Source organism: Bubalus kerabau, chromosome 6, assembly GCF_029407905.1.
Source record: "Bubalus kerabau isolate K-KA32 ecotype Philippines breed swamp buffalo chromosome 6, PCC_UOA_SB_1v2, whole genome shotgun sequence".
NCBI lineage: Eukaryota > Metazoa > Chordata > Mammalia > Artiodactyla > Bovidae > Bubalus > Bubalus kerabau.
The window spans coordinates 45,106,806-45,122,066 of NC_073629.1; the positions used below are offsets into that span (position 1 = coordinate 45,106,806).

The following is a 15,261-nucleotide window of genomic DNA, read 5'->3' on the forward strand; positions in this document are numbered from 1 at the left end:
TTCTCTTATACCTAGAGACCCCAGGAGCTGTGAGGGTGCTTTGTGCCCCAACAAGTTTCCCTTAAAACTATAGAGATACACTGGAACTCCTGGGTGTGACTTGAGTCTTGAGGAGTGTCAGAGTGGAGCAGGGAGGTGATCTGGCTTAATCTGGAAAAATTAGAGGAAAGGCTTACACAGTCCTAGATAGAGACTGTGGTCAAAATAGCTCTGATCTTGGATTCAAATTTTGGCTGTGCCAGGAATAGACATGATTAACGTCTTTATTTCTCTCTGGATCGGTGTCCTTATCTCTAAGGGAAGACTGAGCTAAATTTCATTCATTCTAGCAGCCATTCATATTCATTGCCAGTCACTGTGCTTTAATATGAAAGTATAAAGAAAACATTATACAATCCTTGTCTCAGAGAGCCTCTCAATTAAGTGGAGGAGACAGATGTTGCTGATACTTATAAAAGCATGTGTAGAGTACCATAATAAATGTACAAAGTGCTATTGGAATGCAGAGAAGGAGGGAGGGATGGCTTGTCCCAGGAATAGAGCTGCAGCAGAGTAGGCAATATGTAAATCATGTCTTAAGAACAGAACTGCCTACCATTGCCCAAATATAAAAGCCAGAATATATGGGAATGCCTGGTATGTTTGAGAATGAAAAAGTTTAGCTGTGACTATAACATTGCATGTCTGGAGGTTTGTAAGAGAAGCTGAAAAAGATGGGTTTAAGTTCATCTGTAAATAGTCTATTACAACAGCTCCTGTTATTCCATTGCCTATGAAGACACACTGGAAATTGTAAATAGAGGACCTGGATTGCACACAATTTGAGCAGGGAATATGAAAGCACAGAGCTGAATTCTGATGATGCTTTAATGAAGGAAAGAAATGATGAGGGACTGAATTTTTAAATAGGGATAATGATAGAAGTGTATATATTTGAAATACAATCAAAATATAAGAGCACTGGTGGTGGGGGTGGAATGGTTTAGTCATTATCACGTTCGACTCTTGTGGCCCCATGGATGATGGCCCACTAGGCTCCTCTGTCCATGGGATTTCCCAGGCAAGAATAATGGAGAGGGTTACCGTTCCTCCTCCAGGAGATCTCTCGACCCAGGAATCAAACCAGGGTCTTCTGTATTGCAGGCAGTCTCCTCCATTGCAGGGGGATTCTTTACTGGACTGAGCCACCAGGGAGGCTGATAGAATTTAACAGTTGATAGAGGCAAAGGAAGGAAATGAAGGTTTTAGTGTCAAGGTAAAGGTGAGAATTTCAGCCTGTATGTCCAAGGTGGCAGGAGGTTTAGGGTGGGAGGCAGGAATTTCATTTCGGATGGGAAGGCTTGGAGCACTTCAACAAGCCAATCTGAGCATGCAGAGATTTTGCTATGTAATAAGTGGTTTTGCTTTGTAATAAGTGGAGATTTGCATCTGGAGCCCAACGGAGAAAGAAATATTTAGTAGCAGGGGTTGATAAAGCCTTAGGAGAAATGAAGTCCTCTAGAGTGGGCTTCTGACAGGCTAAGAGAAAAAGAATCAAAATAAAAATCAAGGAACATAGAATTTAGGTCCGCAATTCACTGCCCGGAGCCTCTACCTCCAAGGCAAACTTAATCCACCTTAACCTATGTTCAGGTCAAGTTGAGAGCTACCGGGAGAAATGCTATCTCCTTTCCTGTTCTAATATTGCCTTCTCTGTAGGGCTTGCGTCAGAATTCTCTCCATCTGTCTAATAATTATTCTTCCTTGTAGTGTAGTAAGGATCACCCCCTATTTTTCTTTTATGTCATGTTAATTTAGGTTCTCCTAGGGGAAAAAAGTGAAAGTGTTAGTTGCTCAGTTGTGTCTGACTCTTTATGAGCCCATCGACTATAGCTCGCCAGGCTTTTCTGTCCATGGAATTCTCCAGGCAAAAATACTGGAGTGGGTTGCTGTTTCCTTCTCCAGGGGATTTTCTTGACCCAGGGACTAAACCTGAGTCTCCTGCATTGCAGGCAGATTCTTTACCATCTGAGCCACCGGTTCTCCTAGAAGCAGGTACCAAATGTGACTCAATATATAAGAGATTTATCAGGGGAAACATTTGTAAAAGACAAAAGTTGGAGGGTGGTAAGCCAGAGAAGGCAAGGAGAGCATTCAGATTATGATGAAGATCTGACTTATGTGAAGGAGAGAGGGAAGGAAGAAGGATGGGGTAGGAAGCACCTCAGGATACAGCATAGTTCCAAGAAAACTTTGACCAGAATTGTGGGGAGTCTTTATGTCACATCTCGGAGGAATAGACTCACCTGAATTCCCCCACCATGCTTAGCCATTTCTAGAAGAGCCCACAAGCAGTGCTCAGTCACATGCATGCTTAGTCACTTCAGTTGTGTCCAACTCTTTGCAACCCTATGGAGTATTCTCTGCCAGGCTCCTCTGTCCATTAGATTCTCCAGATGAGAATACTGCAGTGGCCCTCCTCCAGGGATCTTCCCGACCCAGGGATGAAACCAGCGTCTCCTGCAAGCCTCCTGCATTTCAGGCTGATTTTTTTACCCACTGAACCATCTGGGAAACCTGTGACTCAGTAATTAATCCAAAGGAGTGACAACGGGAACCATCAGACCAAAACCCTCCCAGAGCAGAGACGCTAGTGGCGCACATTTCCTGGCCACTATAGATGCCTTCAGTGAGTCAGTGACGCTTCCTAAATGTTCTGCTGGCCCTTATTATCCACACCAGTCAAAACTCGGCATGTACAGCATTCCACCATAGTTTCATTTTGTGTCCACCCAACTGGATTATAAACCCTTCTTTAAAGATCAGTGCAGTATCCTTAACTCAGAGGCATCTAGGTATTCATCATAATAAGAATTGTGTTATTTTCATTACTTGAATTTATCTGAGAGTTGTAGCAGTGGGAGTTTTGACTTAGGAAGTTGAGATGGGGGAAGTTAAGAATATGATTTGGTTGAGGAGTCCCAGAGATATCACAGTGAGGGAGGGAGAATTACAGCATGGAAAGTAGACATACCCACTAAAGAAAAGCAGACACTAGGGCCTAGGCACATGCATTTGATTAGGTAAAGTCCAGGTATGCAAACAAAACACAGTATCCAGAGAACATGATGGAAATTGCTAGTCTAGGCAAGAGCTAGCAGGGACGAGGTCCAGCAAGGTATAATGGATGGGAGTTTGAAGTAGACATCACTGCGACTCTTTGAAAACTAACCTTTATACCCTCAAGGCAGTTTTCGTACACCATATCACACTTTCTTAACCTTGATTAATTGGACCAGAAGAGACACCTGTCTCAAGCTGAACCTTCCAGAAATTTTTACTCAGGGTTCAGTAAATCTAATTAGTTGAATTTTCCTTGAACTGAGCTGACATGTTCAACACAGAGTTCTTGGAGCCTGCTGGGGCACTCATATACACTAAGAGGCAGGAGACGCAGATTGCAGAAAGACAAGAATGAGTCAGACATTCAGAGAATTGAGGTGAGAGCGTAACTCCAGAAAAGAAGAATGAGACTGAGAGAATGGTTGCCTGGACTCCTGAGACATTTCCAACCCTGGACCCAATCCTGTGCGTTACAACACTAGGTTCTGAGATAACCCGCCAACCTTAGATTAAATTCCCTATTCTTCTTAATCCAGTTTGATTGGGATTCTTTCAGTGGTTCAGGTGGTGATAAATCTGCCTGCAATGCAGGAGACCTGGGTTCAATCCCTGGTTTAGGAAGATCCCCTGGAGAAGGGCATGGCAACCACTCTGGTATTCTTGCCTGGGAAATCTCATGGACAAAGGAGCCTGGTGGGATATACAGTCCACAGAGTTGCAAAGAGTCCGACACTACTGAACAACTAACCCACACACACTTTAGTGGTAGCCAAATAATATTGACCTTGACTGTTTGTCAGGTATGCTCAAGACATAAACAGAAAACTCAGAAAAGTGCAATGTGCAGAGATACAGACAAGCAAGAGGTTATCATTAGGAAAACTCGGAAGGGTAGCCTGAACAAGGCAGCTTTTAGTCTGGTAACTGGAAATGGGTAAGCAAGTCAGAAACTAAGCACACAGAGCCTGGTTACAGGAACTAGGATATAGGGTAGAGCCTTCACTGCAGGAACAAGGCAGAAAATGTTGGTTATTAGGAATCAAGTAAAAGAGGCAGATGAAGACCTCTGATCTAGCGAGGATGAATTAATTCATACACTCAAAATTTTTGGGTGTCTGCTACAGTCTAGGGACTGTAGTGTGTTAACAGACTGAGCTCAGGGTTCAGTGTACTGTGGGATGGAGCCAACCTGTCGGTGGAGACACCATGATACCTGCCCTGCAGAGGAGGAGGCAGAGGGCAGAATCAGAGCACCAGTCAGCTGATTATGTGGAGTGGATGATAGAATGTTAGAATTTGAAACATTCTGGACAAAAGCAGAGATATTACTTTGCCAACAAAGGTCCATCTAGTCAAGGCTATGGTTTTTCCAGTGGTTATGTGTGGATGTGAGAGTTGGACTGTGAAGAAAGCTGAGCACTGAAGAATCGATGGTTTTGAACTGTGGTGTTGGAGAAGACTCTTGAGAGTCCCTTGGACTGCAAGGAGATCCAACCAGTCCATTCTGAAGGAGATCAGTCCTAGGTGTTCATTGGAAGGACTGATGCTGAAGCTGAAACTCCAATACTTTGGGCACCTCATGTGAAGAGTTGACTCATTGGAGAAGACCCTGATGCTGGGAGGGATTGGGGGCAGGAGGAGAAGGGACGACAGGATGAGGTGGCTGGATGGCATCACCGACTCAATGGACATGAGTTTGAGTGAACTCCAGGAGTTGGTGATGGACAGGGAGGCCTGGCGTGCTGTGATTCATGGGGTCGCAAAGAGTCAGACACGACTGAGAGACTGAACTGAACTGAACTGGACAAAACAGACTTGGGAAAAGTTGAAACTGAAAACTCAGTAACTTTCAAGGAGAAGCAGAGAGGAAGGTAGGCCATAAAAAAGTGATTCAGAACAGGAGATAAGATGTCAGACACTCAGCTTGTCTATTTGTCAGTGTTTCCTAGGGCCCTGGTGGCAGCTGATGAACCTGTAAAAAATACCTCTTGTTCCTTTTTAGGCTGAATGAACTGTTTTGTCACAAACCTGCTCTACTTTGCCAAAGTTAAAAACTTCAGGAGGATTTGGAAAGCTTTAGACTCTAGCCTTTCCTAATTCAGTTGTGCCTCACCAGACAGAAAAGACTAGATTCCTTTAAATTAATTCAGCTCAACATCTTCTGGTTAAACCTTGAACCCTCACATACTTGTAAGAAGAAATATAGTAGAAGAAAAGGAGACAGAAGGAAGGATAAAAATTCAGAGATACCTCATGATCTGTTGCATATAGCTATTGGGATACATATTGGGATAAAATTAAGTCAAACACTTGATCTCCTGTGATCTCTTTGTCTACCTCCCACTTTGAATTTTGAATATCTTGTAATCATAGATATTGCTTTTCACAAAGACCCCAAAATCACTTCTCCAGTGGGTGTCAGGGAGTCCCCATATAGTCTTATATTTAACCTTGATAAGATGACGTAAAAAGTAACCTAAACAATGAAATTAGGAGATGTGCTATTGGCTCTGGTTTCTTTTCTCATAATCTTATTTCTAGTATGGTTGTTCATGGTATTAAATTGAGTCAAAAAGATTGAGGACTGAGTCAGAAATTTCTGTCTGGCTTGTGATTGGCCTTATGGGGAGCAAATTGTTTAACCTCCTCAAGCTCTAATTTCCTCATCAATATTATTATGACACATGACACTTGCTTTAGTACCTTGCTGGGTGATGTTTTTTAATTGGGGTATAGTTGCTTTATAATATTGTGTTAGTTTCTGTCATACAATGAAGTGAATCAGTTATATGTATACATATATCCTCTCCTTTTTGGACCTCCATCCCACCCCACCCCCTACCCCATACCATTATTAATTTCATACATTTTTGAATTAAGAGAAATGTGGGTTTTATATATATGGGGGGAGATTATAATAAAAAGGTTTGGTCAACCAAATATGGTTCAGCTTTATATTGAGATTGTTACCACTCAAAAGAACTCCTTTTTATTCATTTTTTAAAAGTAGAAATATTCTGCATTTATTCTGGTTAAATTCTAATATTCTTTTATCTTTTATTTCCTTGCAAGATAATAGTTGGAGAAACTGCTGTGTTTTGCCTACAACTGGCCACAAGGGATTTTGAAAACCAGGAGAAAACTATTTTAACTGGAGACTGTTGCTATATAAATCCACTGGTGAGGAGAACTGTACGATTTCTTGGTATGTGTTCACTGAATTGTTTTTATTGTTTCTGAGATAATGTTTATGTATAAGCTAACCTTTAAAATGACCAGCATTTTAACTGTTTGAAAATATTAGGTTATATTTTCTGTGAAATGTGTCTATTTGGTTTTAAAATAAACACTTCATATTATTTTCTCTCCTGTTCTGCAAACTCCACTTCATGGTGTCATTTCCACATTATTTTAAGGGAAAAAAAAATCCCACCACACTTGGATATTTAATATTCTGAAAGAAATTAAAAATTATGTAAATAAAAGAAATGGTTTAGTGTTTGTTAAATTTCAGAAACAATGCTTAGGTAGAAATGATGATCTAGGTTGATTACTGAATGTCACAAAAGACAAAAAGAATAGCTGAACAAATAAATGCTGTATTTGTTAATTATAATAAGTATCACTCCATGAACTACTTCTCAATTGTTGCTTTTTTTTTGTAATACCAACAAAATTGTATTGGTGATTTTATTCAGGGACAAGATTTAATGATACTTTAAATCTCAGATTCTAGCACTAACACATATGAATATTGATAAATTACTGAAAATCATCTCAATCCAATAGACATTTGGCCAAGGCAAGTTTTTAACTGAACAATTAAACTTAATATAGATTATTATTTCCTGGCTTTATCAAATAAGAAAAAATACAACTGTATATATTAAACAACATTTAGGATAAATTCTTATTAGTATTAAGATTAAGGATACTATAACCCTTCGATCTTTTTCTCATATTGATGGGATCAAATGACGACTGTGGAGATACTGTGCTTCAGTTCAGTTCAGTTCAGTTCAGTCGCTCAGTCGTGTCAGACCCTATGTGACCCCATGAATCGCAGCACGCCAGGCCTCCCTGTCCATCACCAACTCCCGGAGTTTACCCACACTCATGTCCATTGAGTCAGTGATGCCATCCAGCCATCTCATCCTCTGTCCCCTTCTCCTCCTGCCCCCAATCCCTCCCAGCATCAAGGTCTTTTCCGATGAGTCAACTCTTCGCATAAGGTGGACAAAGTATTGGAGTTTCAGCTTTAGCATCAGTCCTTCCAAAGAAATCCCAGGGCTGATCTCCTTCAGAATGGACTGGTTGGATCTCCTTGCAGTCCAAGGGACTCTCAAGAGTCTTCTCCAACACCACAGTTCAAAAGCATCAATTCTTCGGCACTCAGCTTTCTGCACAGTCCAACTCTCGCATCCATACATGACCACTGGAAAAACCATAGCCTTGACTAGATGGACCTTTGTTGGCAAAGTAATGTCTCTGCTTTTGAATATGCTATCTAGGTTGGTCATAACTTTCCTTCCAAGGAGTAAGCGTCTTTTAATTTCATGGCTGCAATCACCATCTGCAGTGATTTTGGAGCCCCCCAAAATAAAGTCTGCCACTGTTTCCACTGTTTCCCCATCTATTTCCCATGAAGTGATGGGATCAGATGCCATGATCTTAGTTTTGTGAACACTGTGCTTAGATCACCTAATCTATATAAAAGCCCATTAAAGACTAATCAGATGTCATCATGACTTTAAAGCTCTCTGGAGATGAAAGGTCTTCATATCTAAGAGTGTTCTTTTTATTGCCATCCACTTATATATCCCAATAGCTCTCAGTTATACTGTTGAAGGGATAACTTTTACATAAAACTTAGAAGTTATATTTGTCACATACATCAATACTGTATTCTTGACTCATTTAATCTTTGCATGAGAATCATTTAATAACAAAATAAGCAATAATATACTTAGAACTGAAATGTTTTTGATGAAACTGAACCTTCCTAAATTCTGTTAAATTATATTATGCCTACTTAAGTAAAATTTTTTTTATTCATTTGCACCCATATTTCTAAAGAATATGCAGGCATACCTCCTAAGATATTTGAGCTCAGTTCTAGACCTCCACTTAGTTCTTGAACCCCTCAAAATCATCCATGAGGGTTGAAGTCAATTTCTTTCAAACTCTTATTAATGTTAATATTTTAACCTCTGCCTATGAATCATGAATGTTCTTAATGGTATCTAGAATAGTGAGTCCTTTCCAGAAGATTTTAAATTCCCTTTGTCCAGAACCATCAGTGGAATCCCTATCTATGGCAGCTACAAATTTATGAAATGTACTTCTTAAATAATAATGTTACTAAAACCAAGCTCACTCTGGTCACTGTACAACACGCCAATTAACCAAGAAAGCAAGTGTTGAGGCAAGGAATATGACTTTATTTGGAAAGCTGGCTGACCAAGAAGATGGCAGACTAATATCTCAATATTACCATCTTACTGGAGTCTGGGTGCCAACGTCTGTTATAGAACAGAGAGGGAAAAGAGGTGAGAAAGTAAAGTAAAAAGGTATTTATCTTGCAAAATAGGGGATATGTTAATTTCTTCTTCTGTGCAGCCATTCACAGGTGGACTGGGTCAGACTGTCTCTAATAAAGGCAGAGGGGTAGGGTTCCTGGAGACAGATCATTATGTGTGATATAGTAAAAAAAAAAAAAAAAAAAAAACAATGAAAAGTGAAGATTAAAATCAAAGAAACAGATCCAACATGGAATCAGAATTGGCTCTTCCCTGCAACAGTAAGACTTAAAAATCAAAAGTCCTCCTTGATCCATGACCTGCAGAATGAATGTTGTGTTGGCAGGCATGAAAATAACATTAATCTCATTGTACATCTCCATCAGAGCTCTTGGGTGACCAGGTACATTGTTAGTGAGCAGTAAAAACTTGAATATTTTTTTCTAAGCAGCAGGTTTTAACAATGGGCCTAAAATATTTAGTAAACCATGTTATAAACAGATAATCTGTTGTCTAGACTTTGTGGTTCCATTTATAGAGCACAGGCAGAGTATATTTAGCATAATTCTTTAGGGCTCTAGACTTTTCAGAATAGTAAGTGAGCATTGGTTTCACCTTAAATTCGCCAGCTGCATTGGCTCCAAAGAAGAGAGTCAACCTGTCTTTTGAAGCTTTAAAGCCAGGCATTTTCTTCTTTCTAGATCTGAAAGTGCTTGGTGGCATCTTCTTCCAATAGAAGGCTGTTTTATCTACATTGAAAATCTGTTCTTTAATGTAGATACCTTCATTAATGATCTTAGCTAGGTCATCTGAATAACACTGCAGCGTCTGTATCAGCACTTGATGCTTCTTCACCTTGTACTTTCCTGCCATGGAGATGACTTCTTTCCTTAAACCTCATGAATCATCCTCTGCTAGCTTCGATTTGAACTTTTCTTCTGCAACTTACTCACCTCTTTCAGCTTCTGTAGAATTGCAGAGAGTTAGGACCTTGCTGTGGATTAGGCTTTGTCTTAAGGGAGTACTGTGGTTGATTGGATCTGTCCAGACCACTACAACTTGCTTCAAATCAGCAGTAAGGCTGTTCCACTTTCTTATAATTTGTGTGTTCACTGGCATAGCACTTTTAATTTCCTTAAAGAGCTTTTTCTTTGCATTCATGACTTGGCTAAATGGCACAGGAGACCTAGCTTTCAGCCTATCTCAGCTTTCGACATGCCTTTCTCATGGACCTTCATCCTTTCTAGCTTTTGATTAAGGGTGAGATGTGTGACTGTTCCTTTCACTTGTATATTTAGAGGCTATTATAGGATTTTTAATTGGCATAGTTTCAATAATATTGTGTCTTAGAGAGTAGGGAGGCTGGAGGAGAGGGAGAGAAATATAGGGGAATGAGTAGTTGGTAAAGCAGTCAGAACACACACATTTATCAAGTTCACTGCCTTATATGGGTACAGTATGTCTTGCACCCAAAGAACGACCATAGATTAGCAATAACAAATAAATCATAATGAAAAACTTGAAATATTGGGAGAATTGCTAAAATGTGACAGAGACACGCAGGGTGAGCCAATGTTATTGGAAAAATAGCGCCAGTAGATTTACTCAACACAGGGTTGCCACAAACCTCCCATTTGTAAAAAAAAAAAAAAAAAAAAGTATTATTCATGAAGTCCAATAAAGTGAAGCTCAATAAAACAAGCTCTGCCTGAATGGCATAAAGTATGCATTTAAGCCTGTGCATGTTTCTTACTTATGTGATTTAAAAGATATTTAGAAGTACTTGATTTGTTTCTTATTTCCTTGTTTATCATGATTTGGATGTTTCTAGTTTACTATAATAAAAGGGAAGCTTGTAAGAAAAGCATTACTATAGACTAGGACATCACTCTTTTTTAGTGACTTTATTCTGGAGGTCACACTCCAGTGTATCTGGAGGATACACTCATGGGATCTCACTTAAATAAGTATCTTTGTAGACAACTTCAATATTGGACTTGGGCCTGATGCACTATTTTAATTCTGAAGCACATTTGGGAGCTTTATAAATATCAAGAGACATTTCCATATCCTTATCAAATATTCCTCTCTAGACAGGAAAACTTATTATACCAGATAAAAGAATGGTTTAGTTAAATAAAATGAGTACATCTTAGCCTAGATTTCAAGAGAAGAGAGATGAACGCTTGCCATTTAGGTTCCCATGCTAGGCCATGAGATTTGAAAGGTGAGGGTATATACAATGACATTTTATTGAGCTTCATTCTCTTCTTTTTCTCTGCCTCTGCCAAATTTCTGATTTTAATAACATTGACTTGTATGACTCATGGAATGCTGGTAAGATGGAAAGAAAGCTCTTCCTTGTAAATGTTTTCAATAAGGAACTAAGGTCTTTGTTTCATTGTGGTTTATATACACATAGAGCTTTGCTGTGTGCGGATTTGGGTGTTAGAACCTTTTATAATCTTATATAATACTTTGAAAATGAAAAGATAGTCATGTATCTAATCCTGGAAAAATATTTTTTCCTGCTGATTTGCAACACAACAGTCAATAATTATGTAAAGCCTTAGGAAACAAACAATCCAGAAATGCATGACAAAGGAAAAAAGCATCTAATTATCATAATAGAATTATATGCCTTTTTAATGAACCAGCTGTTTGGGAAGTAGTATTTTGGTATAGTTTTAAAATGTCCTTGATGGATTTTATTATCAAAAATTATAAAAGAATGGATTTCTTTACATTAATACCACATCCTTGTAGATTGTAGCTGGAAGTTTGACCATGACACCAAAGAATCTGTTTTGCCTTTCTTACCTAAATAGAGAGATAAGTTTTGGCATTAGTGGCCAATTATATTGAATTTAGAAAACAGTTTTTGTTTTTGAGTAAATTGACATATTCCTTACGAAAGGGGGGAAATTTATGTACTTAATTTTTTATGTTCAGGTAAACAAAGCAAGTAAATTTTAATATTGTGAAGATAATTTAAAAATTATAATCTAATTGCTTTATTATTTACTAAATTGTCCCAAACTTGAGAAATTGAAACTCAGTACATAAAAGATAAGCTGGGACTTAGCAGTTACATGATTTTTTAAAACTGATGGCCTAGGATTTTGCTAATTGGCACCTCCAGCTGAGTTAATATTAGTTAGAATGGGCTTAAGAGGTATAATTAAAGGGAGATGACTGGTCTGTATTATGTTAGTAAGATATTCAAAAATAGGGAAAAAAGAAAGATTGCTAACATTAGTAGAAGGTGATAGACTGAACCCTCTCAAGGGAAACACGTTTCCATTTAAAAAATCACGTTACCCAAACACAGTCTTAGAATATATTTTCTTCTTTTATCTTATGTCTTATAAACCTGCCATGCATAAAAATGTAGCCAGTGGCAGACAACTCAATATGTTAAATAATTTAACACTCCTACTACTTCAGAAAGCAAAGGGGGAAGCTGGAGGGAGTGAAATGGAAGGAACCATATGTATGGACGTGTATGAACTATTCTGTAGTTTCTAAAATATTTCCATGTTGGTTTATTGTAAACTGAACCACAACAAACCAAAGGGTTTAAAATGGTGTGTTTTTCTTCCTCAGGAATTTATACATTTGGACTGTTTGCAACAGATATCTTTGTAAATGCTGGACAAGTTGTCACAGGAAACCTGGCTCCCCATTTTCTTGCCTTGTGTAAACCCAACTACACGGCACTTGGGTGTCAGCAATATACGCAGTTCATCAGTGGGGAAGAAGCCTGCACAGGCAACCCAGATCTCATCATGAGAGCAAGGAAGACTTTTCCATCCAAAGAAGCGGCTCTCAGTGTCTATGCAGCTATGTATCTGACAGTAAGTAAGGATTAGAAGCCATTCTTAATTTGTCTTTCTGGTAATTCTCCCAAAGTAGAAATTATTTCTCCCTGCCATAATGGAAGTCACATTAACAGTTTTCTGCAGGCCATTTAATTTATCTTTAGTAATAGCTGTTGGTACTGTGACTAAAATTAAGTCAGTTGACTCTCATGAGATTATGTGTGGGTAGTTGGTTGTATTAAAAAATATAGCCATTAGCATTTCCATTTGAGAATATGTTTGTCTTTATATTAAATAGGGCTTAATGGAAACAAATTTGTCCTATGCAGTCCTTATAAACTTATAATAGTGCAATTAAGAGAACTACCGAGGCCTCTTTGCCGCCTACTCAACTTCCAGTGTTCTCTGGTGAAGGTAGGGAAAGATGCACTCTTTTTCTAGAAAGTTCTTTTTTATTGGTAACTCTATCATCTTAGTATCTCAACCACTGTTTTAGTATTTTGTTATAGAACTAACTAAAATGCCCTTAAAAATTATACACGTTTTATTTATTCTTGAGTATTTGCCATTATTCTAGTGGTAAGAGCCAGACCGTAAGTGCAGCTGTCTTAGGACGTTTAGGTGGAAGGAAGTGGTCACCGCTGAGTGCATTAATGATGGGCAGGAGTAGGAGGAAGAGCAGCCTTGGCAGGCAGCTCTTGTCCCCAGTGTTTGTATCCATCATTCTTACCCTCTATCACCAGAGGTTGCCTTGAAGCTATAAAGTTGCACTCCAAAAGTGTTCTTTGAAGACTTTTTCTTAGCTCCAGTAAGAAGTGCAGAACATTTTTCCTTTTGGAGTTCTCCTAGTAAATGGTGCTAATAACTACTTCTGATTTCAGCTCATTGACAAGAGATCTCAGGGCCAACGTCAAGCCAAATTTGACTAATTTCTAATTGCTTGGAAAAACTCAGAATTATTTTTCCCCTCAAAGAGCTATTCGTTTATGGAAATGTTTCTAATGTTCCTAATATAAGCTTGTCAGTTTATCTCTAAAAGACAGAATATTTCCTGTGACACCTCTGCTTGATATTGGAAATAAAGATTTCTAGATAAAAGACAATTTAAGAGTGGAACTATAGCATCCTATATAATACTCACAATGGCTGAGTCATTTTGGAGGTCATAAGGGTGTGCGTTTTAACATTTTTAAAATGTTTAAGCCAAACTAATTCTACCATTCACTTCTTGGACTTTAAAAGAAAACCTATCAGGAAAATTTTTATAGCATTAAGGACCAAATATCATTCTATCCATTTTCTCTTCTGTACAATTTTCCAGTTACAACTCTTTTCTTACCCTCATACTGCTTCCAACACTGTTCCTCTAATTGCCCCTGATTTTCTTTAGCCCATTAGTTTTGCTTTCTGCTACACATTTTAAGGTACTTCTAGACTTGTATAAAATCTTCTAATCCATGTGTGTTCTTTCTTAGTCACTAAATTGCTTGACTCTTTGTTCCAACTCCCCTAGAAGGTGGAGCAGTTAGCCTTAATATGAAGATTTAAAACTTGTATGAATCAAGAACAGTAAAATATTTTTCTTTCCTTGTCATTACATCTAAGTCTTATGTTTGTATTTGTATCTGGGTATTAATTGTAAAGGTCTTCCCTGGTGGTTCAGATGGTAAAGAATCTACCTGCAATGCAAGAGACCTGGGTTTGATCCTTGGGTTGGGAAGATCCCTCGGAGTAGGAAATGGTAACCCACTCCAGTATTCTTGCCTGGGAAATCCCATGGACAAATGAGCCTGGCAGGTTATACAGTTCAGGGGGTCGCAAAGAGTCAGACACAACTAAGGAACTAACACACATTAATTGTAAACACATCTTGTGTATAGATATGTGACCAAGCCAGTGACTTGAGACAAATTCCAGAATACTCTCAGACACCAAATACTGATATATAATTATCTTAGCACTAATATAGATTTTGTTGTGTAATCAGGGTATGCCAGTGGTAGTGAGTGTGTTGGTGTAGTGAAACACCTGGTGTTTTTATTCTGCCAAAATGGTGTGTCTGCTGGCATTTGTTTAGCAACTTCTTATCTGTTTTTTTGTTTGTTTTACCAACTTACTTAAAGGCACTTATTTAAGCTATGTCTGAATTATAAGTCACACTTCTCTAGTCTAGACTTGGGCCCAGGTTGGCACAGTGGTAAAGAATCTACCTGCCAATACAGGACACACCGGAAATACAGGTTCAATCCCTGGGTTGGGAAGATCCCATGAAGGAGTAATGGCAACCCACACCAATATTCCTGCTTGAAAAGTCCTATGGACAGAGGAGCCTTGCAGGCTACAGGCCATGGGGTCTCAAAGAGTCGGACACAACGAAGTGACTGAGCACACACGCACACACTGTCCTAGTCTGTAATAAACACTTGGAGATGTTTTAACAATAATGATTATATTAGCAAACATTTATTGAGCATGTAGTATATGCCAGGCACTAGTGCTTTACTTTTATTTATTCAGTACTTTACTAGTTCTTATTTATTTTAAAATTTCTTTATTATTTTTATTATTTGTGTAATAGTTGATTCTTTATCACTGGAGAAGGGAATGGCAACCCACTCCAGTATTCTTGCCTGGAGAATCCTATGGACAGAGGAGCCTGATGGGCTACAGTCCCTGGGGTCGCACAGAGTTGGACACGACTGAAGCGACTAAGCAGCAGCAACAGCCCTAATGTGTGTGTGGTTAGCTGAATTCCCTCCTGGTCCTATATAACCTCTGCATCCATAAAAGTTAAAACCAGAGGTTCAGGTGGTAGATAT

The 15,261-nt window shown here is 38.7% G+C and overlaps 1 protein-coding gene across 3 annotated transcripts in view; it reads left to right on the plus strand.

The window, feature by feature from the left end:
- PLPPR5 (phospholipid phosphatase related 5) overlaps positions 1-15,261 on the plus strand; it is a 143,630-nt gene that overhangs the window by 38,056 nt on the left and 90,313 nt on the right. For all 3 annotated transcript variants that reach the window (XM_055585010.1, XM_055585011.1, XM_055585009.1), the window contains exons 2-3: positions 6,175-6,307; positions 12,228-12,478. In XM_055585010.1, the coding sequence (XP_055440985.1) occupies positions 6,175-6,307; positions 12,228-12,478 (384 nt within the window). The remainder of the gene's footprint in view (positions 1-6,174; positions 6,308-12,227; positions 12,479-15,261) is intronic.